The 26188-nt window shown below is 40.4% G+C and overlaps 1 protein-coding gene across 1 annotated transcript in view; it reads right to left on the bottom strand.

Moving 5' to 3' along the window:
- Positions 1–2264: 2264 nt before the first annotated feature.
- The window catches only part of LOC119410634 (collagen alpha-1(XXVI) chain), a 33720-nt gene continuing 9796 nt past the window's right edge, over positions 2265–26188 (bottom strand). The window contains exons 4-14 of the mRNA XM_037677519.1: positions 14300–14361; positions 14109–14226; positions 11986–12072; positions 11731–11859; positions 8556–8639; positions 5464–5516; positions 5319–5381; positions 4914–4949; positions 4793–4837; positions 4620–4704; positions 2265–2523 (exon numbers count right to left, since the gene is read on the bottom strand). Of these exons, the coding sequence (XP_037533447.1) occupies positions 2393–2523; positions 4620–4704; positions 4793–4837; positions 4914–4949; positions 5319–5381; positions 5464–5516; positions 8556–8639; positions 11731–11859; positions 11986–12072; positions 14109–14226; positions 14300–14361 (893 nt within the window). The 3' untranslated portion in view covers positions 2265–2392. The remainder of the gene's footprint in view (positions 2524–4619; positions 4705–4792; positions 4838–4913; positions 4950–5318; positions 5382–5463; positions 5517–8555; positions 8640–11730; positions 11860–11985; positions 12073–14108; positions 14227–14299; positions 14362–26188) is intronic.

Below are 26188 nucleotides of genomic sequence, written 5' to 3'. Positions count from 1 at the left end.
TTTCAGCTTGTTATGCGCCTTTCAGGTTATTCTGCAAGTTTCGGCTTTTTCAGCTATTTCAGCTACTATTTACCTGCTTTTACGCTAATTTCAGCTTTTCAGACAATTTCCACTTTTTGTGCTCATTTCTGCTTCTTTCAGCATAACTGGTTAAACACATGTTATTTCTGCTTTTTTCTGCTAACTTCAGCTTGTTCCAACTTTTCAGCTATATTTTTTAAGCTAATGTCAGCTGTTTTCAGATCAATTCAAGTTTTTCATGGTACATTTTTACTATTTTCAACCTAATTAACTTCTTTATGTTATTTCAGCTTGTTATGCTCCTTTCAGTATTTTCTCTGCTAGTTTTAGTGTTTTTCTGCCATTTCAGCTACTATTTAGCTGTTTTATGCTAATTTTAGCCTTTTCAGCAAATTCCACCTTCTTTTAAGCTCATTCAAGCTCTTTCCTCTTTCTTCTAGTAGTTTAAGCTTCTATCTGTCCTTTCACCTTCTTTTCAGCAATTTTTTGTTGCTAATTTCAGCCTTTTTTTAGCTAATTTCCAATTTTTTGTGCTTGTTTCTGCTAATTTAAACCTAATTCAGCAAACATGTTCTTTCTGTTTTCTTCTGCTAATTAAGGCTTGTTCTTTTACTTCAGCTACAATTCAGCATGTTTTTTAAGCTAATTTCAGCTGTTTTCAGCAAGTTATTCAGCAATAATCATTCTGCATTTTCATTTGTTGTAAAGTTCAGTTCCTGCAGTGAAACTGTTGTTTAAATCATTTTTTAGAACAAGATTTCAACATTTTTTGCTTTATTCTTCATTTGTCCAGGCATCAAACACCCAAAGCAATTTCTTTCCACTTTATGTGCTAATAATTTTATTATAGCATATTTCTTTTAGTATTGTTTAAAATCCCTACAACTCAACTCAGAACTCGAGAAATTCCTGTAAAAAGGCAGTGTGAATGCTTCCAGCTGAATGATTTTAGCTGAAAGCTGTTGAAGTAGCTGAAACCAGCTGAAAAGGTTTCATCAATAAACTGTTAATGTGAGTTGAATTTAAACAGCTGACATTTGCTGAAAGCAGGAAAAGAAAAGTGGAAAGCTGCAGAAAAACTGCTGATATATTCAACGAGAGGCTATCTGATTACAAAACATCTGTAATTAGCAAATAAATAAATAAATTGAAATAAGCAGAGACATTTTAAAATTAACAAATAATGTAGCTGAAATGGCTTAAAAATATCTGAAATTTGCAGAACGAGGTTGATTGAGTGTAAAAATTGCAATTATTCCCAAGAATGACAAAAGGCTGAAATTAGCAACAAAAAAAAGAGGCAAAAATAGCAGAAAATGCCTTAAACGTAGCTGAAAATGCAGATAAGTTGAATTCACAGAAAGATAAAAGGAGATTATAAACTCAAGTTGGCAGAATAAAGCTGAAATGTGCAAAAGTTGTAAACAGCACAAAGAGTTTGAAGTATGTGAAGAGCTATATTCATTTTCAATGAGGGAAAACATGGCCCACAAAGCTAAATATTTAAAAAAAAGTAATAATTACACAAATACCAAAAAGTCCTAGCAGGAATGTCCTGAATGTTTTTCGTGTATGAAGTGTTGAAATAGCACAAAATCTGCAGAACGAGTTGCGTGTGGAAAACCGTGCAGAAGAAAAATGGATCGTCAGCGTGAGAATGATTTATAACCGTTCACACACTTATCGTTAACAAAGAGGAGGTTACACTTGAGAACTTTGGTCTGGATGATTCAGCGCTGTTGTGAGAAAACAAAGATCGTCACAAACATGGTGAGAGTTTTTATTCAGAAACAAACAGCTGCGTCTCCCAGAGACTTATTGAACAGTCCAGATAGAAAACCTCGGAGGAGTTTTAGAACACGTCGATTTCATCCCGTCAGCTTTCAAACCGACCTCGGCGTTGTCTTCCTTCAGGTTTCCAGATGTGCACTTTATTTTAGGCAGGTACTCTTGAAAGCCTCCGTCTGAACATCACCGAGAGATGGCAGCACGAGAAAAATCAAACCCACAGTAACACGAGTGGAGCCTGGGGGTTAAACAGAAAATCTCATGTCCAACATCTGCCAAGAAGAAAACTGATACGATCTTTTACCTGACGGAAGAACGTTGCCAAAACCTTCATCGTACTTTATGAGATTCGTGAGGTGTTTTTGTACATGTGGGCCCTAAAATTCTGCAGCGACACGATGGCAAACACAAGGAAATCGTTTCACGTGGAGGAAATGTTCAACATCTCGCACCACCCGCTGGTTTGTGTCAGAGGAGACGGGTAAAAAGTCTGACAAATAAACAATTAAACATCCAGTTATGTGAGCTTTTACCGATACTTCTTCTAAATAATACACACAGATGGAAAAATCTGATCCCGGCATTAAAGAGGGACCCGTCTATGCCTCTTGTTTAGCACCGGAGTCTGAGGGAGGGGCTGGCGACGCTTCGTCTTCAGGCTGGAGAACAACGCCGGGTCAGAGAGGCCATCAAACCCAGATCCTTCAGAGGTCTCTGTGTAAACAACAACAACAACAAAACAGTCAGCACACAGGCAGTCTGCCTCTGATTTGCAGGAATTATTAGAGACTGTGAGGAGACGGCAAATCCAATGAACGGCTCAAATACGTTACGGCTTTTCTCTTTTTTTTTTTTTTTCTAAGATAAATAGTGACACGTTTTTTTCTACATTTAACTTTAGCTTTGAATTATTGCAAAGCCCGGTGACAAGCAGATCGTTATTATTATATCTTAAAAAAAAAACATTATTAAAAGATGTAGTTGGTTCGTGGAGGCAACAGGTCTAGAAGAGAAACCCTGACTCCCTCTCCAGCTCATCCTGGGGGACCCCGAGACATTCCCAGTCCAGAGGAAATACACCATCCCTCCCCAAAGAAACTGTCCAGATGACCTGATTGACCATTATTGGATTTTGTACCTGGATGATTGAGCATGAACTTTGACATCCCTCCAGTGTTTTCTGGGTCTTCCTCGGGGCCTCCTGCCAGTGGGACGTGCCTGGAAAACCTCTAAAGGGAGGCGTCCTAATCAGATGTCCAAACCACCTCAACTGACTCCTTTCACTGGAGAGGAGCAGCGGCTATACTCCAAGCTCCCACCGAATGACAGAGCTCTCCACCTTATCTCTCAGGCTGAACACGCTGCATAGGAAGCTCAATTCAGCTGCTTGTATCCAGGATCCTGTTCTTTTGGTCATGATCCAAACTTCATGACCGCAGGTGAAGGTTGGAATGCAGACAGACCAGTACATCGAGAGCTTGACTTTTCGACTCAGTGCTTTCTTCACCACGACCGACTGAAGCAACGCCCTCATTACAGAGAAAGAGGCACCAATCTGTCACTCCATCCTTCCATCATGATAGGCAAGATGCCCAGATACTTGAACTCCTCCATCTGAGGCAAAGATTGTCCCCTGACCTGGAGGGGGTATTCCACCCATGTCTGGTGGGGAATCATGGCCTCAGATTTAGAGGAGCTGACTCTCATTCCAGCCACTTCACACATGTCTGCGAACCACCCCAGTGCACGCTGAAGGTCATGTCTCGAAGACACCAACAGAACCCCATCATTCGCATAAAGCACCCCTCAGGGAACACGGTCACAAGCCTTCTCCAGGTCCACAAAACATGTAGTCTGGAGAGGCCAACTCCTACGGCCCCTTAGAAACTCAGCAAGAGTGAAGATCTGGTCCACTGTTTCACGACCAGGACCGAAGCCACACTGCTCCTCCTGAATCTTGACACAATTGTGATCCAAAAAGAAAAAAGAAAAGTTTTGTTTTCTGGCTCTAATGAGACGAATGCGGTGCAAAGATTCTTGTGTTGAACCCAGTTGCATCATTCAGATCACCGTCCTGCTACTTGGAGGTGCTTAATGTCAGCAACGTGTAGAAAAGCACCCGTTACCAGTCACGAGCGATGCCACTACTTCAGCATACCAACACATTTTGGACAATTTTCTGCTTCAGCCTTTGTGGCAACCCTTTGAAGAAAAGTCTTTTCAGTAGCAACTCGACAGCAGGGACTATAACAGCTTGGTTTCATGAGTTTTGGGATGAACTGGAACGGAGTTTGTCAAAACTTCCCGTCCAGTGCCTGATCTCATAAACGCTCTACAGAATGAACGGGGCACAAATTCACACAGAAACACTTTAAAGTCTGGAGGGAAAGCCTCCCCAAAAGAGTGGAAGCTGTAACTCTATGCAGTCCCATATGGTTTAATGGTCAGGCAAGGCCAAATACTTTTGCAAGTTCTGACGAAAAAACAAACTTTTCTAGATCAAATAACTAAATCGACATAAATTTCTAAGCCTGTCCTCTCTTGGCTTCGATACAAATGACTTTCATGTTGTAGATGGGAGCCAGACAGAGCCTCAGAACCAACAATAAGTGCACATTTCTTAGTTCTGAGGAAAGATAAATGATCAAAGTCTTCACTGGGCTCAGCTGATTTTCATTTCTGTCTCTAGATTTAAATTTAAAGGTCCAATAAGTGTCATGAATCCAATCCCAGTCTCTAAATCCACTCCATGTTTTTCTGCTCGGAAGAATACTTTCTTCCACCTCTTGTTTTGTTTTTCCGCTCCTCACCGTGAATCCCGATCATGTGTTCCAGGATCAGGACCCTCTCAGCCAGGATCTTCAGGGCCTCCCTGAGCTGCTGCACGGCCTCGCCCTGAACAACACCGCCCACTTTAGTCGTAGCAAATCTTTAAAAAACGAACTCAGGAGGGTAAAACATGCACGCTTGTAACGTCCCTTACCTCGCTCAGGCCCACTCCTGGCTCTCCTTTCAGTCCTGGTGCTCCCTGCAGGTGGAAAAAGTCTTGTTAAATGTGTTTGGGGGTGGGGGGTTCTGCAACACGTTCATCCTATAATACTTACAGGTAAACCCTGCTCACCCGCTGCACCTGGGGGCCCCTGGAAGAGAAATCATTTTAAATTCACACACATACATTTTAAAAGCTTGCATTAATTTTTTCTCGTTCTAATCTGAATCTTGACCCGCTCGCCAATCTTAAATTATGCTCTCAGAAAAGGATCAGGCGCAAAAACTGGACAGAAGGGACCAGACTGTCCTGATTAGTGAGGCCTGGTCCTGGATGAGACAAAGAAGGATTAGTCACGAATTGGAATCGAGCCTTTGATGAAAAGCTTGTTCTCCTTTAATGTGTTTAAGACTGCATGACAGCTAGGGCTGGTTTGATTAAACTGAAAGCATTTTGATACCTAATGAGAGTCAAATCTGTTCAGCCGGCCTGATAATCCGATAACGAGGATGATTTTTACCCTTTCCCCTGGATCTCCTTTGGGACCTGGACTGCCCAACCCTCCTGGGAGGCCTTCAGTTCCCTAGTGTCAGACAAACAGAAGCGTGAGTTTTAGTGGCACTGGTCTTTTACAGATGACATCATTATCAGTGAGTGAGACTCACATCCTGTCCTGGCAGACCCGGTGTTCCCACAGGTCCTCTTACTCCTGGAGGGCCTTCAGAAACCAAAAACACAAAATAACAAATGTTTAGACTGGACCAAAATGCAGATCAGTCCTTTGATTAAAAAAACAAAACAAGTATTTTGAGACCGTGAAGAGGAAAAAACTGCAAAAATTGGAGATAACTTTGTCCATTTTACAGATAAAGTTGGGTGTGGTTGTAGCTTAGATTCACCCTAAACGCTGTGAGCGATAACATCTTAAAACTTTAGCATGCAAGGCAGTGGTTAATATGCAGTCCTTCAAGGAACCCTGGTCTAAACAAATTTGAGATGTAGACAAATAAAGACATATTTGTGAGTTGGAGGCTGATGTTTTTGTTCTGCAGTATTTCAAATAAAGTTTAATACAGTAGTCCCTCATTACTTTGCGGTTTGACTTTCACAGACTCACTCTTTCACAGGTTTTCAACATAAGATTGTACACAACACACTATTGGCTGATTGATGGAAGGCGACCTGAGGGGCGGACTGGCCATCTGGAGTACTGGGACATTTTCCGGTGGCCTGGCCCGCTCACTGATCGCAGAGGGGCCCCTTCCTTTCTCTTTCTCAGGCTGTGTGTCACAGTAGAGCACAACAGGCGGGCACGCAACCTGTTGCGTCTCTCTGCTCTGCTGTGACAGACAGCCTCAGAAAAAGAAAGGAGGGGCAGGGTCTGTCTTTCCCCATCGCTACTGCTTAGGGAGCTTCAGTGAGGTGGAGGCATGGATTGTTTATTTTATATTTTTCTAACTGGCTCTCTAACGAGGCACACATTTCTCCCCGCTTCTTGTTCTCCTGCTTTTTGCTCTCTGTCTGTGTATCAGAGCAGCTCCTATTTTTACACATCTTCCAAAATGAAAACTAGTACTTTGGATCTGACCAATTGGACTTTTGACGTAAATTACAAAATCTTTTCGACAAAGCGACAGGGTCCTGAAGAACTTTCATCTGCTCGGACGAGATGCATGCAGCTGGACATATCTCTGGGGGTGATGTGTCTACCTTTGCTATCGAACTAGGACGCCGAAATTACATATAATTGGATTTATGATAACAGGTTTCCTGTTGTTTGAATAGTCTGGATCCTGGTTTATCAACATACAAAGAAGACGGTCGCAGCTAATTTGGACCTCGTCAGGCTGCTGTCTATGTGAAGGTTGGTTTGTGCTTTGAGGACTCAAAATCAGCTGATTTACGAGCAAAACCGTAAGTTGGAGTGATTTGAATCGCAGGCCACCTGCAGCTTTGGGACTTGTCAGCATGGAAAAACCTTGAGAGGTTCGTAAGCACGGACCAGTAGAATGCACCCTAATCTGGCCATTTCGGACCTTGGAACTACCATTAAAGACTCACAATCTTGACAATAAAAATAGTCTGCCTGATTAAATCAACAATTGTGGTTTATCTGAATCTGACTCCCCGGCTGGCCTCGAAACAGGCTGACTTATCAATTTCTCCCGGGAAATGTGTAAACTAAGGAAAAGCTTCCGTCTATCGCAACCCCCCCATGAAGGCTTTATTATCAGAACTGTGCCGGCTGCCCATCATCTTATCAGGACAATGGACTATCTGTTAGTGCTTCATGGACCGCCTCTTCGTAAATGCATATGTAACGTGTTCATAAATGTGCTGCTGGCAGTTTTTTTTTTTTTTATGTCTTAATCAGAATTAGAATCAGAATAAACTTTATTGGCATTGCAACGAGATACAAGGCGAATATGTACGTACAGTCGTCCGAAGATGGGCGGAGTGCATGAAGCTGTGGCTATAAATAATTAGCGTGGCCTTCTTATTCTTATTCAGAATAATATTTTGCTTAGATGAGAAAAGGAAAGAAAACATGAGAAGAGATGGTATAAAAAAAAAGATCTCTCACACCGTGTCCTAGACAGGGCACAATTTGAGGCATCAAAAAAACCTACCACAGCAAAGCAACATAAAAAGACGTTATACATTTACATATAGGCGGTGAAAACATTGAATTTTTAAGGGAAAGTCGTAGCATAGTCCAGAGCACCCCCCCTCCCCCCCCCCCAGCCATTGTCCATTTAAGAGGTGACGTTCATCTTCAGCTCAGTTGAGGTTCTGTCACATGTCCACGGCCTTGGGGAAGGGAGGGGTGAGGAAACAGTCAAAGCATCTTTGTTGTTTTCAAAACATTCCAGGAGGAGTTGAGATAAGTCCGGCATCAAGGCCACAGTTTGGGTCAGGCAGAACTCGTGAATTGTTGTTTCTGCCTTTATAGTCTCGCTGGTATATATTCTTCTGATGGAACTCCAAAACAGCCGAATTGATCCTTGGTGGGGGGGAAACACGTCTGGTTCCACCGTAGAATAGCAGGAGAAAAGAAATAAAAAATTGTGTCCTGTTAAGACAAGGTGTGAAGAGATCTTTTTTGTAATGCCACTAGCCCTCTCCTCGTGGCTTTATCCCTTTTTCTATCTAAAAAATGTATTCTGAAAAGAAAAAAGAAGGCTACGCTATATAGCAGCAACTTCGTGCACTCCGTCCATCTTTCGAACGACTGTATGGACATATTCTCATTGTATCTCGGTGCAATGATAAGAAAGCTTATTCTGATTCTGAAAATAATCAAGCTTGACCCGAACTGAGCCTTTGGTCCAGCTCCTAGGCGATCACTGAGCGGGCCAGGCCACCGGGAAATGTCCCGGTGCTCCCAATGGCCAGTCTGCCCCAGCGTTTGGCTCAGTAACCATATCATCAGTCTGTCTGTTCTCTTTTACTGTGCTGTTTTAGAGCTTTTAGAGACTTCAAAACATTTTTAAAAACATTACAAGAGTGTGGGAAGGGTTTATAAAGCCTTAAAATATATATAAATACTAAAATAAATATAATATCCCTACTTGGTAGATTTTCACCTAGCACGGGGGTGTCTGGAACGTAACCCCTGCGATAAGTGAGGGATTACTGTACACCTCTCAGGACGTGATATGTGAATATAGAGTGTGTTTTATGAAAGATGTTAGACGTAGAACCTACTGTGGTGTTTTCTTTGTACCTTTAAGCAGGAAATGTCAGATATTCATACCTGAAGGACCAACAGGACCAGCTGGACCAGGAGGACCAGCTCTGATCTGAGGAGCAGGAAGAACTTGACGGATCAGGTCCTCCTCTGGGAAAAGCACAACATCAACATTAGTGTTTTTTTTTTAACCTGTAAGCATTTAAGCATTGTTTCATTGCTGTAGAGCTAATGATGATATACAGCTACTCAAATATTTTCACTGTCAACGAAGTGGAAACTTTCAATAATGTTTCTATAGAGTCAAACAGTTAAACTAATATGAAATCATACATAATTTCCTGATGTAAATTACATTAAATTATGCCTTCTTTTCCCAAAAAAATGCTTTCATTAATCAAGCCATACTCCAGTTTATTTGATCAAAGCACCAACACGGAGTAGTTGTGCAGTTAATTCTAGATTAAAGTAGGATTTATTCCATTTTATGAGCTCATTATAAATAAATAAAAAGTCACAACTTGGAAGAAAAGGAAGAGAAAAATTAATCGCAAGTTTTTCACATCGATTCATAATATCGTTTTTCTCATACCCTTTCCCTGACATTTTTTCTATGGTGCAAAAATGATATTACCGATATACAAAAAGATGCCTTATGATGCAATTTGGTGCAGTATGATACAGCATGATTGGAAACAATATGATATAATAAGATACGATATGATACAAGAGGATGAAATACAGTATGACATGAAATGATGCAATAATACATACAGTGATGTGATACAATGTAGTATGATAAGATACAGTTTGATACGATAGAGGACAGTGTAATGCAGTGTGGTATGATACAATATGATCTAATACGATACGATGTGATGTCGTATGATACGATACAATTTGATACACTATTATTTATTACTATTTGCCTTTACTTAACCAGGCAAATCTCACTGAGACTTTTTACAAGGGAGGTCTGAGTTAGGCTGACCTAACATGTACATTTATCATGTAGGAGGAAACTGGAGTACCTGAAGGGAACCCACGCAAACAAAGGAGAACATGCAAATTACACACAGAAACACCCCAGGAATTGAACCCAGTACCTTTTTGCTGTGAGGCAACAGTGCTAACCACTAAGCCGCCATGCTGCCCATACAGTATGATACCATACAATACAATATCATACAATACAATACAATACCATATGATACAGTGTGATGACAAGGAGTGCTCGGACATGAAACGTTGGAACAGACCCTGTGAGAGTCCTGCCTTGTTCTCAGCATGTAGGGTCTGTCTGAGCACATTTATAAATTTACTTTGAAACCACCTCACACTTCCTCACCACTTTAATACATGCTCGCCATCCGTCTGCTCCCATGTGGAGGCAGGGGGGAAAGGGCGTTCTTGAAGGAGCAGATCTCCCTCTGGAACTAATTTTCTAATGCTAGTCTCGAGAAACTCCACATGAGTGGCAGACTGTCTTCTTCGTTCAAAGCCAGCTCTTGCTTTTGGCTCGAGGCCGTGGTCGGTCTCCCCCCCCCCCCCCCCCCCCATCCCAACCCAACGCAGATTGTTCTGCTGACAGCTAACAAATTAGGCTTGATTTACAGCCAGTCTCCCCCCGTCAGCTCACATGGTCCCACAGACCCAGACGTACATAGCTCCAGAGCCGCAGACAGAGTCCCGGGCTCAGAGAGAGAGAGAGAGACGCAGCCAAAAGTCTAATCAGAGCCAGCAGGAGCCACAGGGAGCAGCTATATGACAGACTCCGACTGCCTCCCTGTGGCAACATTCATGTACTGAACTTAGTTGCTTCATAAACCTCCTGAACTTTAACCCTCCTGCTGTCCTTGGGTCAAAATGACCACTGTAAACAGGCAGAGGCCTCAGGGGTTATTTTGACCCAAGGCTAGCAGAAGGGTTAAACTCAGTGCAGTGATGAAAACTGCACACTTGTATCAAGTCTTTCTGAAGCACCTGCAGCTAATCTTAGGATTTACATTAGCATTTGCCATAATATTATTGTCTGTTAGCAAAATGTCCTGTGAACCAGTAGGCTGATTTTAATGAATTTCTCAAAAAATGATCATTGTGCAAACATCTACAACTGATTAACTTCTGAATTCATTCAACCCAATACAATATGGCGGGCACAGCTAATCCATCTTACCAAACACAAAAATGGACGTACCTCTGTCAGATTTACAGATATTGAGCTAAAATTTGATATAGTAGTAGCTGAAAGTCATCCTCAACACAAGCTCCGAACACTGACAGATCTTTAACTGTTAAATAGTGCAAGATCAATATAAGATGTAATAAAACAAGCGTTCCTTGGTGAAATGCAGATCGCTTGCTGACATACACGCCAAAAGTTGTAAACAAACATCTTGTGTGAGCTATAGTGCTTTGAGAAAATGTTCTGGATGACCCTTAGCTACTACCACACAGAGCTTTAGCTCAATATCTGTAAAAAAAAAAAGAAAAAGAAATGACCGAGTCATTTTTGTGTTGGTTAATTTTGATTAGCTGTGCAACCATTTTAAACTGGACTGACTCCAAAGAGTAATCAGTTGTAGACGTACATCCAGTGACTAATTCCTGAGAATTTCATTAAATTTTCCAGCAGTTCATGAGATATTCTGCTAACAGACAGATTGAATCACACACAGCAAATGGGCACGCTGTACATTCTTGCTTTCTCTCGACAAAACCAGGTCTGAGCATCAAAAGCAGCAAGAATCCATTGGATTTACTGCCTCTAAGCAGTTTTTGCGATACTGATATTGTGCACATCCATTTGGTAACAATATATTTAAAATGCTCTGCAGCACTGATTCATAGGTGTGTGTGTTTGGCTTTGTTGCTGTAGGTATTTTTTTTCCAATTTGCTGTACACAATGCCTCAGTAGCAACAAAAACACACGGGAATGATTACAGAAAATCTCTGCCAGCCGTGTTCAGGGGAAAAAAAATCTCTTTATTACGTGTTTACGTACTTCGTTAAAAGCTGTAGGAAGTCTCAGTCTCCGTCGGTCTGAGTCAGAGCAGGACAAGTAAAGTTGTAGTAAAAAGCACCAGGCATGAGATATGTGAAGGACGTGTGCGTTCTCAGAATGGGCTGTGACATGGACATGTGGTTTTGGCTTTGGACCCTGAATGGTTTTACAGCAAGTTTTATTTGGGGTTTCTTTAAACCTCTTCAGGCTCAGACCTGTCAGACCACACAGCTCACCTTGATGGCCCAGATGAAAAACGTCACCTCGGACTCGAACAGGAGACGAATCCAGCACTGCGGGACCTGGTGGACCAGGAGGACCGGGAAGACCGACCTCTCCTGGTAGACCTCTGTCCCCCTTTAGTCCTGAACGTAACAAAGAAAAACAAACTCAGTCAAGATGTGTATAATAAATAAATAAAAAAAACTACCCAATATGATAATCTTTAAAAGATAAAACTAAACTTGGGAAATCTCTTTTTTTTTTTTTACCAGCAGGTCCTGGAAGTCCGGTTCTTCCAGGAGGACCTTGAAGCCCGGGAGGTCCGATTGGTCCTGGGGGCCCCTTGGGTCCTGGTACTACTAAATAAAACAACCGGAATCAAACTTTAATCTTGATTTATTGATGTTATTTTGTGGAACAATTCGTCCCTCTCTACTGTATAGAATTACGAAACGAGAACTCAAATGGGCAAATTACAAGCAGTGTGCCGATGTCCCCTGCTGCTGAGGGGTTTGAATAGTGAATGTTTGTACTGTTCAAGATAAGTGTTTTTCTGGACTAGAGTTAAATTGGGAATGCAGGTAAACCTTAATGTTTTTGGTGTAAGGTATTCAAGTAGGAAGGAGTTACACTGTGTAAAAGAACAGAGGTAGTTTTTTCTGTTCTTGTCCGGGTCAGCACTGAACGTTGGATCCTGGTGAGTGTTAGCAGTAAACAACAATGTCATCAGCATAGAGATGCAAGGAGGCATCAGGAATGTTTTGACCTACATTATTTATATAAATTGTCAAAAGAGTGGGTCCTAAAACTGAGCCTTGTGGCACACCATTAGTGACCGTTAAATAGCTAGACGCAGTACCATAACCAACAATTTAGCCATAAGAAAGGTTCCTTTCCCACGTCAAAATCTAAGATGGCCGTCGCCGAGGGAACTATGCTGTCTAGGAGTTTCCTAAACTGACTGGTGTGGCCAAAGAATAATCTACAGTAGCCATTTCTCCTGGTTGTGGATAAAACTGTTCCATCCACAGTTGCCAAGGTTTTCCAGCTGCTACAGTCTGCATTTGACATCATCCAGTCAGACTTGTTCCGTCTCAAACTGGTACTAAATGCTGATCAAACCAAAGGGATGCTGTTTTCAAACAGAAAGCTGGTGCCAGCAGCTCTTCCCCATCTCATCCATGTTTGGTGTTCCTATTGAGTTTGTGGATTCTTACAAATACTTAGGAACTTTAATTGATGCACATCTCTCTTTTAAACCACATGTTGAAAGCTTGATAAAGAAACTGAAATTGAAACTGGGTTTCATTTTCAGAAATACATGTACATCTTGTTTAACTCTGAATGCCAGGAAACGCCTTGTAGCTGCTACTTTCCTACAGCCATATTATAGTGACATTATTTATGTCACCATAATGCCCCTGCCAGCTCCTTGCAGTTGGATGCTGTTGCTGATGCATGTTGGATGCTGTCTATCATGGAGCACTAAGGTTCATAACTGGTTGTAACTACTGTACCCATCACTGCACCCTGTACTCTTAGGTCATTTGGTCATCATTAACTTCACACAGACTCTCACTGACTCTTTTTCATCTATAAATCACTCCTTGGTCGGCTGCCTTCTTATATTTCCTCCCACATGTCCCTTCGTCAGTGCAGTTACGGCGTGCGCTCTTAGGGATTCATTACGTGCAGTGTCCCCTCATTGTGGACTGAACTCAGCAAAAAGGCCTTTTCTTATTCCACTCCTGTGACCTGGAACACCTTCCAACAAGATCTGAAGCTGTCCAATTTGATCTCTTTAAGAGATTTTAAACATTTGATAAAGTCAATAGAAATATCAAAGCAAATATGTTCGTTTTTAGTATTTTACCTTGTTTTATACGGCATCTTGATTTGACTGTGTTTATACACTAACTTATTTTATTTGATTTTAATTGCTTTTTGATGAATTATAGTTGTCTGTACTTTATCTGTGGTTTGTCTAAAACAGGTCTCTTGACAATGAGTTCTCTAGACTCAGTGAGACTAACCTGTATAAATAAAGGTTGAATAAATAAATGCAGCCACACTAAAATGGAAGTCAGCACTTATTTTTCAAGTTATCCAGCTCACAATATGGACAGACGGAGAGACGGAGGGCGTATGTCCAAGTCCCATTTTTGCTCCGTGACGGGGGAAAATAATGAGACGACATCATTAACTGTATTAATCTTAAACCTTGTTAAAAGTGTATGTTTTTAACATAGACATCAGTGTTTTTAACATATTGTCTGAGTTTTAGCAGAATCTGAATGTTTGAAGGCGAATAGAGCAGAAAAAACAACAACTGCTGCTCGTCAACATTTCCATTCAATCTGCGATAAATGTATTTTCCGTGACGCGTCGACACCTGCAGGCGGGTACGGGGTCCGAGTGGGTCGAGGTGTGTCCACCTCGTTTTCTGTCGAGCCCTCCGGTCGTTTGTGACCCCCTGGCACAGATGAGCGCCCGTTCTCCAACAGTTTGATCTGCGACAAAGACAAGCAGGTGTCAGGAGCATTCGGGTGCAAGTTCTTCTTCAATCGAGTCGTGAAAACTTACCTTCGATTCGAGGGCGTTTAATCTTCCGTTCATGTCGCTGAAGCTGGTGCAGTTCAGACATTCTGTAACAACAAAGAAACAAGCCAGTTTAAGTTGTGTAACAGAAGACATTCCTGGTGCTTTGTCCTCCAGCTGTTTCAGCCTTTTCCTCTTCATTCCTGGTTATCTTTCCTTATTCTGGCACCACGAGCAGTAAATCTCTATCTGGCAGCACAAGAGAAGCTAGAGCAAAGCCAAGAACCACAAGAACACCTGACCAACCTGAGGTCATAAAGAGTCATATCGTTCACTCACAAAACAATCATCCTTAAAATAAAACATTTTAGCCCGTATAAAGACAAGCGAATCAAAGAAGTCCTCGTCCATGTCTAATGTTTTATTCAGTCATTTTGAGCCAATAGATTTTTTTTCAGCTCGTGCCCCAACGCTCGGATCAGCCTTTACAACGGTTTGCTTATATATTTTTTAGACCTTCAAGATTCTTAAATGTTTCAGGAAATTGCATCAACTTTAAACAAACAAACAGATTTTAAGGTTTGTAAAGTTGATTAATCATCAAGGCGATCTGACGAGCGCGCTGGAGCGAGAAAACCACTCTTTTAGCTGCTTTGGGATCAAGTGAACCATAAATTTATAAATTTAGACACATGATAAACTTTTCCGATGATGACAAGCTTCATGAACTAGAGCACAAATCAATAGAGACATTTCCAGAGTTGAGCCGCTACGACTGCGACCTGTGGAAGGCTAGCAGGGGTGACATTATAAAACTAAAACTATCCAATGATTGTTAACATTTAATGATTCTTTTTTACATCTTAAGACAAAAGAAAAGACTATGTTCATGTAAAACTTTACCATATTTGATAAAAAACTTAAACTCTGAACTATGCAGGCCTGTATGAGTCTTCTTTTTATTTGTGGAAACGATTATTTGGTATCTCACATTGAAGTAATAAAACGTGAAGTACAAAAAAATGTAGACCAGTTTGTGGATAAGTAATTGGATTTTCAAATAAAAAATACCTTTAACGTGTTTATTCCTGTACTACTGTTCAAATATTTTTGGCTTATAAACAATTACAAACTTGCTAAAAGTAGCTCTTTTTTTGTTGTTAGTTTATAAAAAAAAAAAAAAAAAATTAAAATTCTGTTTCATATTAGTTTTCATCAAAGCTTCAAAGAGCCACAGACTGCAGACCCCTGAACTACAGGAGCCAAGGCAATATTAGCAGACATTGAAGTTTAGATACACACACACTCTTCAGACTTACTGGTCTTCACCACCTGTCCAAAGCAAATGTCTGAGTTTTTAGCTTTTACCTGCTCAGTGTGATCTTTGACATGTCCCAAACTGGACCTGACTGTCATTTAAAGGACACAAAACTTGCACCAGACTAATAAAAGAGCTCTAAATGAATCCTGTTCCAGAATCCTGCAGCTGTCTGCAGGCTAGCTGGTAGTTCTTCCAGCGCAGCCACTTTCTGAGTACATTTGATCATTTTTCTGCCAGAATAACTACACCATGTGAACCTGACTGCAGCGTAAAGGCTTATGGAATAAAGTTTGCAGGAACTGCTGCAAAGCTGTCGAGGCAGGAGTTGTTTTAAGGCGACAGCGGTCCATTGTGGTCTTGGCTGCGTTTGGACTAGCAGCTCGTCAATCTGTCCAGAGTTAAACACTGTCTTAAAACTGAGGGTGTCCAAAGAGCTATCTACTACAGGTAAGACATTCAATGTTTATAACTATTTAATAAAATACCACTTCAGAAAATATAAATCTGAAGTATCCTTTTAGCAACATAAACGATGTGTACAACATCAAAGTTCATGCTCAATCATCCAGGTACAAAATCTAATAATGATCAATCAGGTCATCTGGACTGTTTCTTTTTTGTGGAAAGACGTTTCACCCTCTATCCGGAGGGCTTCATCAGTCTGAGGAGGCCCAAGTAAACTGTTTTTTTCCACTTAGCAGTACACTCCTTCAGTGGACCAACCAGTTTGCTGGTGGTAAGATGGTTTCTGGGGGCTGTCCTTTCCCCCGTCAACTCCTCCCAGGCAGGCAGCCACATCCAAAGTGGTTCAAGACACCAAAGTTCATGCTCAATCATCCAGGTACAAAATCCAATAATGGTCAAGCAGGTCATCAGGACAGCCCCCAGAAACTATCTTATCACCAGCAAACTGGTTGGTCCACTAAAGGAGTGTACTGCTTAGTGGGAAAAGCAGTTTACTTGGGACTTCTCAGACTGATGAAGCCCTCCGGATAGAGGGCGAAACGATTGAGCATTACTGGATGTGTACAACGATGAACACAACAAAATTCCAAACAAGTTGGGATGTTGTGTAAATTGTAAATAAAAACAGAACGTAATTATTTGCTAATCTCATGAAGCATATTTTATTCTCAATGGAACATAGAAAACACATCAAATGTAGAAACTAAATACTTGCACCACTTTTTTAAATTATACATAAGGTAATTTTGAAACATTTAGTAGCAACACATCTCAAAAAAAAGTTGAGACTGGGGCAACAAAAGGCTGTTAAAGTTAGTGATATGATTAAGAAACAGCTGCAGCAGCATTTTGCTGTTACCGTAATTTCCAGACTATAAACAGCTACTTCTTCCACACGCTTTGAACCTTGCAGCTTATGCAATGTTGCGGCTAATTTATGGATTTTTTTACGGACTAACAAGCTTAATGAATTCAATTCAGTTTATTTATATAGCGCCAAGTCACAACAGAAGTCATCTCATGGCACTGAACAGAAACTTAAGGCCAAAACATTTAGCCTCCTCACACCCAGGCGCTCACAGAACGGCCCAATACAAGTCTCTCTTGCGGGGTGGGTCCTCATGACTCAATGGGACTACCTGTATAAATAAAGGTAGAATAGATTAAATTCAATTCAGTTTATAAATATAGTAAAACTGCCCAATGAAATTACCAAAAAGGTCACAGTGGAACAAGAGAAATTTAGTCCCCCCACCCCCTCCTTGTTCTCTCCTCCTTGTTGTACACCCCCTCCCTGGGGGCATGGCACGTATTTACTTAAAAGTTAAAAATCTTTTCATGTAAATATCTCATGTTACAACATGGACACCTGTGGCTTGTAGACAATTGTGGCCTATATATGTACTTTTTTTGTTGATGTGGGCGTGGCTTATATTCAGGTGCACTCAATAGTCTTGAAATTATGGTAATTAGGTTAAATAACAACAAATACGAAAGAAAAGTGGCAAAATAAGAGGCGTTTTAGAGCAGCTGAATCTCTTAGAAGTAAAGATGGGCAGGGGTTCACCAGTCTGAGAAGAACTGTCTAAAAATAGTGACATTTTAAACTTTGTCCGTATTTATGAGCCTCAGTCTGGACATACCTAAAGCAACAACAAAATTTACCTAAAAGGAAATCCTGAATATTATTTTTTCAGAACTGGAGTTGCACTTTTTTTAGTACCGTTAAAGTTTTGTCTAAAGTCAGAGATTGTGATGCATCAATAATTGTCGAAGATGGATCGACACTGTTGGATTTGGACTTTTGTAGACAAAACAATTAAAACTAAACAAAAAAAAAAAAACTTTTAATAATACATCAAAAGGACAGGATTGCAGACTCCTTTAAAATACAGTTGTCTTCTACAAACTTTTCATGTCATCTTCTGTATGTTTTGGACTTCTTGGTCATTTCCCAGAAACACATTACCCACTGCTAAACCATAAACACTTCTGCGTTTACAGTATTTTGACTCTTTTAGCTGTGATTGAAAAAGCAGAGAAGCCTTTTTTATTTTTTTATTTAAAAGAACCCCTTACACTTCTAAATCTAACCATCCTGATGGTATATGGCTCATATGAAGTGTGGAATGTCAGCTGTCAGTCCCACAAATGGAACCCACCCACACTGTGGTCATAGCAGGGATGCCCAGATCGAGGAACAACTGGCACTCATAAATAACTAAAGCAACAAGAAAAAAAAAGACCCAAACAGCTCCGGTCTGTCTGAAGCGTCACCTCAGACCGCGACGAGCAGAGTCCTATTATCAGCCATTTCTTGGGGTTTCAGTGTCACTGAAATAGGACATGGTGGCTGCTTGTGCCACATCTGTGCATCCACAACCATCTGGAGTCCAATGTGGGCTCGGTTTCTCAACGCTGCATTTCAGCATGTTTAATCTCATCCTGGAGTGTGTCAACAAACAACAAATCAATGGTTCAGCCTAAAACACATTCTGCCAACTTCATCAAACGAAATGTGCAAACAATTTTCAAACACCGGTGGCGAAATGACCCCACACTGTGGGGTTTGTTGTGACTGAGGGCACCGAGGTTCCCTTTGTGAACCAGAGGTCGACGAAGACGCAAACGTTCACAAGACTACGGGCAATCACGGCCTCCACGACGTGCGAAATGATGATATACATCCGTCTCCTCCACGTCTAATCACCGTCAGCCCAGAGGAAGTCTCCACCCTCTGACACTCACATAAATCTGCGACGCATTCCAAAGGTTACTTTGCGATGGCGTGTTGACATTTAGGCTTTAGTCAAACCAGCGGAGCATTTCGGCCCGCGATAAGCTGCTGGGACCAGAATCTCGTTTGAACAGATTGACAAATACTTTAATACAGATGTTGATGCTTTCCAGATGATGCACTGTGAGAACTTTGGTTTGAGACTTTTCTGCTTGCACCATCAGGCAAACATGTGTGGCTTTGAAAAAAAAAACGTGTGGTCAAACAGCTGCTAGATTGCCATGAAATGCTGTTAACACGTTTGTGTTCAGCTCTGCAGAAACTGTAACAACTGTGCAGCCATTATCACATCAGGATTTCAGGTGGCCCAAAACCTTTTGCTTAATTTATTGTATACAGCTTAAGACTAATTTGGCATTTTGACACGTTGGCAACTGCCCAACAAAAGGCTCATTTCCATAGATTACTTGAGAAACTTTGCATGATGAAACATAAAACTATTTATTTTACAGGCCAATTTGAAGCTCTTACGTTTTTAAACTATTATTTTTACTAGACTCGCCTGATCACCGTTTTCTGATTGTGGAAATCAATCGATTTAGTCACTCGATTCAACAAATTTGTCATCGATTTACAAACACATTCTCTTACAACACTTACTTTACACGAGTGAAGATAGATCAGGAAGAAGAAAATCTTGTATAGACCTGCACCCTTTCTCAATAATTACAAATATTTCATAGCTGTATACATTTAACAATACAGTTCGCGGTTCGTTTATCGCGGACTCCCTCTATCACAGTTTTTCAAAATAAGATTGGACATGACACACAATTGGCTGATTGATGAATGAGCCACACGATGGGCATGGATTTTTAATTTAAAATAAATTATTTTAAATTATTTAGCACCTGCTGCATCTTTGTGCAGCCCACACTGCAGGATAAGCTTCCTGCTGCAGCTGATCAGCTGTTCTCCGTGTAGAGCGGAAAAGTGGGCGTGGCCGAGACTGCTTGCAGGTGGCTGAGAGCAGCAGCAGAGAGCTAAAATCATGACATTATGTGCTCTTTTAGAACGTTTAGAGTTTAGAAACATTGTTTTGAATATTGCAAGAATGTGGGAAGGGTTTATATATATGTAGTAAAATAAACTACTACTTACTGCTTGTACTACTATTCCTACTTCATGGTTTTTTACTTATTACGGGGCTTCAGGGTACGGATCCCTCGCAATAAACGAGGGACTACTGTAAAAGTTGCAAACAACCCATCACTCTCCCCATTAACGACTCAAAAGTGTGAGTTGATCATTCTTTTCTTATAAAGTGTTTTAAATTGATTTATAGTAGAGCATTTTTTCAACTCCTCATCCAAACTGTTTCCGTAATTTTACTCCATGCACTGAAATGCACATTTATTTTAAAGTAGTACGCACAGAAATCTGTGAAATCTTCACCGGTTAGCAACAATATATATTTTGCTAGCTTGGTGATTAAGAAAGCACCCGACCAAAAAGCACATTTTATTTTTTGACTGTAAACTTTTACTCCTTAGATAAACTTCAGGCAAACATCTAAGCTTGCATTTACATGAGTATGTAATTTTACTTTATGAGTAATTTGAAACTAGTATATGTTCAAATATATAAAATGGTGGCAGGCTGAAGTCAACTAGGCAAAAACATAAAGAAATATACAGCAGAAATATATATGAGGTACCTGAAGCGCAAGTTATTGGTTGACACAAATTAATTTTGCATTTGTTTACATAATTATTAGCCAATAAAATATTTTAATGTTTTGAATTTAGAAAAGAAAAACAGCTAAAAACATTGTAACACATCAAGCATGTAAACCAGGTTTGCACAAAGCTTTTCAAAAGTACCTTTGAGCAAATTAGCCTAATGCTAATTAGCCACATGCTACCTCAAACTTATAGCTAAACTGCAGGCTTTTAAACTTTTACTGTCCAAATAAAAGTCTAAATTTCTACTTTAAACAGACTAACAATAGAACGTTGATAATAAAAAAGCAACATAAAACAATCGAACAAATAAAAACAGAAGACTAAAGAATAAGAAAAGTATTAGCACCTTAGTGTTCATAAGTTTGTCTTTGCGTAAAACTATTTTTGACTTGATAATTAAAAACTCTGAAAAATAATACAGTACAACAAAAAGTATTTTAGACAATATTTAAAATAATAGGAACTGCCCTTGAACAATAAGCTATGCTAACATCCACATGCTCATTTTGTCAATGTTAGCATGTTCGCATGATGTTAGCATAAAACGTGTTTGAGAACAAGCTTCTATCACTAAACTTTTAACAGCTGGCGACAAACTCAGCTTTGTTTGGATTTCCTTCCATTTTCTTTCTAATTTCAAAAAAAAAAATTAAAAGCTAAATTAAAGGCTAACTTATTCAAAATGCAAAACCACTTTTAGTGTTTGTGATTTGTGGTCTCTGCCTTTGCCCGTTAGCTTCTCTCTTCACAGCTAATTAGCTAACCTTACTCATCTCCTCATTGTATTCAACTTGGGCAAGAACTGAAATCTCAATATATTGTTTTGTGTTAAACATACAAGGAGGTATCCACCATGAATGTGAATCAGAGCAGAACAGCCGCTCATTTGTTTCTAAAGAAGGTGGACTTCAGTTCGTACAGTTGGAGTTTAGTCATGTTTGGGTAAAATACCAAACTTCTGCTGCGCCTGAGATGTTCAGAACAACACCACAACCATAGAGTCTGTTTGGACCCATAATTACACCACTGCAGCATCAGACAGGGTTATTTTTCTTGGATGTACGGAGCTTTATGGGAAAGACTCATAATTATATTGCATTTGGTGGGAAACCAAACAAATAGAAAAAAAAAAGAAGTGTAATGCTCCAGTGCGATAGAGGAATTTGTTTGTCTTTGTAATTTTTTAGATGTTCACATGTTAAAACTTGTCTGATACGACTGTAATTTTTAAGGGGAAACAATGCCAGGAGATTTTGTTCACATTTTTTTTGTTTTAAATTCATATTTGTCTAAGATAAAGTAACACCTACATTATGTGCAGTGCTATATAAAAAATATCCAAACTGCATGATTCATCTATGGAAAGACAATTAGCACAGCTGTTGTGAAAACTTAGGCAGAAAAGCCGGTTCTCTCATTAGAAAAAACACACCTTTTTGAAAAGATAAAGCTTAATTTAAACATCAAAGGAATTGAAGTAGTGACTCTTTTCCACCAGGAAACTACAAAAACAACCCAGATGAACAAATCATCCCATCCATTAATGTGTGATTTACAGGACAAGACAGGACAGGATGTTTTGGAAAGCGTTCCAAGTCTGACTCCGGGTACAGTCTGTCGACGCAGATACGTTTTCTGCATTAGTGCTGGAGGTAAATCAAAGAAATCCCTCTATTTCCTCAGAGGTTTGCACACTTGCAGACGGGGTCCGTGGAGGCGACCTCAACCACAAGACGAACCGTGACGCACACAGCTGGGGACGGCCATTTTAACCACCACTAAATATCTGCCTGCGTGTGGGAGCTGGACAAAAAAATTATACACTGAAACATCTTGGAGCATCTTAAGTAATGTTGTCATCAGGATAAACAGATGAGCGTGTGCCAAGTCTGTATGTGTGTCTGTGTGTATACAACACAGGCAGCCTTCCAGGACTAGCCATGTCCCAGGAGCCTGCTGTGCGTCCGCCCCTGCCATGAGCGGTCAGCTATTGCTGGCAAGAAAAGCAGCAGGCACAAAACACACACTTGCATGGACACACACACTTTTGTCCGGCCAAAAACTCTCACTTAAATCACACAACCACTCTGACCACAGCGGCTTTTTGGAGGAGAGTGAATGAAGCTTTTTATTAATTTTTTTTTTTTTTACATTAAACCAATATGTCTCAAATAGAGCACAGTGGGACCATTTAGTATTTAAACTGCGACGAAAGCTGTGAGACCACACATCTTTCTCTAAACAGAACACTTTTAAAGGAAGAAATAACGTATGACAACATAAGAGACGTGACCACACTTTAGGACAGTTATCTTTCACTGTTTCACGTGAGTTACCTGTAGTACGGATAAAACAAACGATTTGTTTCCAAACTAAAAACAGTGCGTCCCATCGTGCTGTATCGTAGTGCTACATGGCACATGTTTGCTAAGACTGTTTTGGTGCGGCAGCCATCTTGAACTGAGCTAACTCCAAAAGACAACTTGGCTTCGGCAGCATGTGATAAAAAAAAAGGCAGCAGAACAGTCTTTAAAATAAAAATGAAGGTTATTTATGGATGAAAAGAGTTGAATGTCAGAATGTAGATTTTAAAAAGTGGTCTTAGTATGTACAACTATAGTTGGGGACTGCCAAGGCAACACCTACTATTATCCACCTGACAAGGGTTTCTTAACTTTATATCTTACTCTTTCGTCAACTTTAATGTGGCCCAAATGTCCAAGATGGACACCATAGCTTAAAAGAAAAAAAACGACTAACTCATTGATATTTTGCCATTTGAAGCTGAAATTTGGTATGGTGGTACCTGAGAGCGAACCCCAACACATAATACTGTCAAATCAAAATTTTAAAATGGCCGCCACGTAGCAGTCCCCGTCAAAGTTTCTCCAGGAACTTACTAGTTTTGTTTATTATTCGGAAACTTTATTAAACATGGTAAATTTACAGCTGGTATGTTGTTTAGTTGTTGGCTCATTAGTTCATAAGTTGTTTCAGATACTGTTTCCTCAAGTGACACTTCCCCAAAGGTCTACTGTCTTCTGATTTGATGATTGATTGGTTGATTGATTGTTGAATGATGTCTCACGTCAACCTTTTGCCAATGTGGAGGTTTTAAAAACAAATGCTTGTTTTTTGGTCTTTATAAAGTTTAAAGAATTGAGATTATAGATGCTGTACAAACATGCTTTGCCTCTCAATTGTAATTCCTGGGAACAACAAGTAAACCTTTGGTCTGGGAGTGTAGACATCTAAAACCTTGTGATAAGGAATAATGAGATGCTTATTGTAGAAAGGAGCTTTGCCACCAGGGGCTTTATTTGTGATAAGTGTGCATTTGAATGCAATTCACAGGAAGGCTGTGTAAGAAGGCTAACAAGGCAAAGATATGATCTTTTCTTGCAGAACCAGTTAAAACTCAGACAGCAGTGTTTTTGAACCAGCTGTACATTTTTAGGGAACTAATTGGACGCTGTAATAGAATGTAGTCCAATTTAGTAGACAGAAAAACAGAGACCGTTTTTCAGAATAATTTTGTCATCATTATTATTTTAGCTATGTTGCAAAAATAAACAAAAAATGGTGACTTGACTGTGACGAGAATGAAAGGAAACTGCATTCATTTCTGTAGCCTGACCCTAAACTCAATTTACACCTTATCCCTAAACATAACCCCTAACCCTAAAAGGGTGTTCCAACCATATTAGGACCGGACATCCACCCATCCATCCATCCATCCATCCAACATCTTTACCCGCTTCTTCCTTTTCGGGTTGTGTGGGTCACTTGTGACCATGTCTGGCTATCATTGTGCGAAAGGTGGGGGACACCCTGGATAGATCGCAAGTCCATCACAGGGACACATAGAGACAAACCATTCACTCTCTCACTCATACCTAAGGCCAATTTAGAGTTACCAAACGCCCTAACATACATGTTTTGATCTGTGGGAGGAAACCAGAGCACCCGAAGAAAATCCACGCATGTGCAGAGAAAACATGCAAACTCCACCCAGAAAGATCCCCGGAACGGGATTTGAACCTGCTCGCTGAGAGGCAGCAGCTCTATCAAATGCACCACAGTGCTGCCCAAGACAGGACTTTGGACGCAAAAAGATACTGGTCCTGACAAGGTATGTATTACTAGAAATAGTCCTAAAATGGTTAGAAAACAAACAAACAAACAAAAAACGAACATATAAAACAGGTTGACACACATTTATATGAGGCTACTTTAGTAATGGGTTTGTTTCTTTTTATTAACATATACAATTGGATGTCATCTGCATAATGATGAAAATGTACATCATGTTTCATGATGACATTGATGAAGGGATACAGCCAGAATGAAAACAGGACTAATCCGAGCTCAGAACCCTGTGGAACACCATAACTAACTCTGGTATGTATGGCTGTTTCATTTGTTTCATTGCGCCAGAACACATCCATACAAAATGTCCAATTGACCGCAACTGGCTCTTTTTGATGCAGTGTAAATATAAAATTTCACTTATCCATTCTACAGTATATTCCCCTAATTCTCAAACTTTTTATGTGAAAAATTGAGTGCAATACTTCTTGGCAGAAAATAGTTTCACTAAACAAGAACAACCACGAGCAACCACGAGACGCATATGACTTTTATTTTTTTTACTAGAAACATTTTTTTTACCTGCACAAACAGATGTGTGGAGCTGCAGATAGGTAGACAGACAGCTTAATGGAAAGATATTACCAAGAGGCAGGAGGACAGACAGATAAAACAAGAGACAGAAACGAAAAACCACAGAAAACAGAAAGTCATCCATCAGGCAGATAAGACCGGGTGCTGGAGTAGTCGTGTTATCCCACAGCTTCTAGCAGGTCAAAGGACACCCTCTGACCCATATTTGAGTCCAGCTAGGGACGTAACAGAGACATCAGTCATGTTTTCACACTGCTGGTTGAGGTCCAGAGGAGCACATATGGGGATGTGGTTCTGTTTCATCACTTTACTCTGAGGAACAGGAGATCTAAAGGACGTAGGAAGTCAGATAAGTGAAAAGCAGCAATGAGGGTAGAAGATAAAGAACACAGCAGCAGCAAGAAAAAAAACAAGGGCAGAAGAGCAAACTCTCGAATGGGAATGAGAGCGGAAGATGAAATGGAAAAGCTCAAAGGTACTTTTGAGTGGTATATAATAAAGCCTGCTAAAAGATAATCCCTCCAACAGACTTCCCTCCTTTCTCATCCATCTGAGGAAGAAAAACCTGCCTCATCGCAGCGGCACGGCCAAATAAACACATTTGGCATCTCTAAAAGTCAGACAGGTTTTCAATATTGAATCAAATTTACTGTTAACGTGTCGTTCGCTAACTAACAAACTTGCTAAAATACTTTTTCTACATGTAAGTATGTGATCAAAAGTCAATGCTCTTGTCAGGGGAGGTCCTGGAACCAATTCTTGTAAGATTATCCCCCCCACCCCCCACCCCATGAACACACAATACCCACAATCCCTCCAGTTAATATGATCATATGTGCAGATAGCTGCTGGGGTGCAACTGTGACGGGGCGGGGAGGTGGTGGGGGGTAGGTGGAGGAAATTGCAAGCACATTTCTCCTAAATGTGTTCCATGCCGTCATGTGTTAGCACAGCCATGCTGAGAGCAAAATGTACAAACCTGA

Source organism: Nematolebias whitei, chromosome 6 (assembly GCF_014905685.2).
Source record: "Nematolebias whitei isolate Nwh7 chromosome 6, NemWhi1, whole genome shotgun sequence".
Taxonomy (NCBI): Eukaryota; Metazoa; Chordata; class Actinopteri; order Cyprinodontiformes; family Rivulidae; genus Nematolebias; species Nematolebias whitei.
Note: the sequence above shows the minus strand (reverse complement) of the source record. Positions and strands in the feature narration are given on the sequence as shown.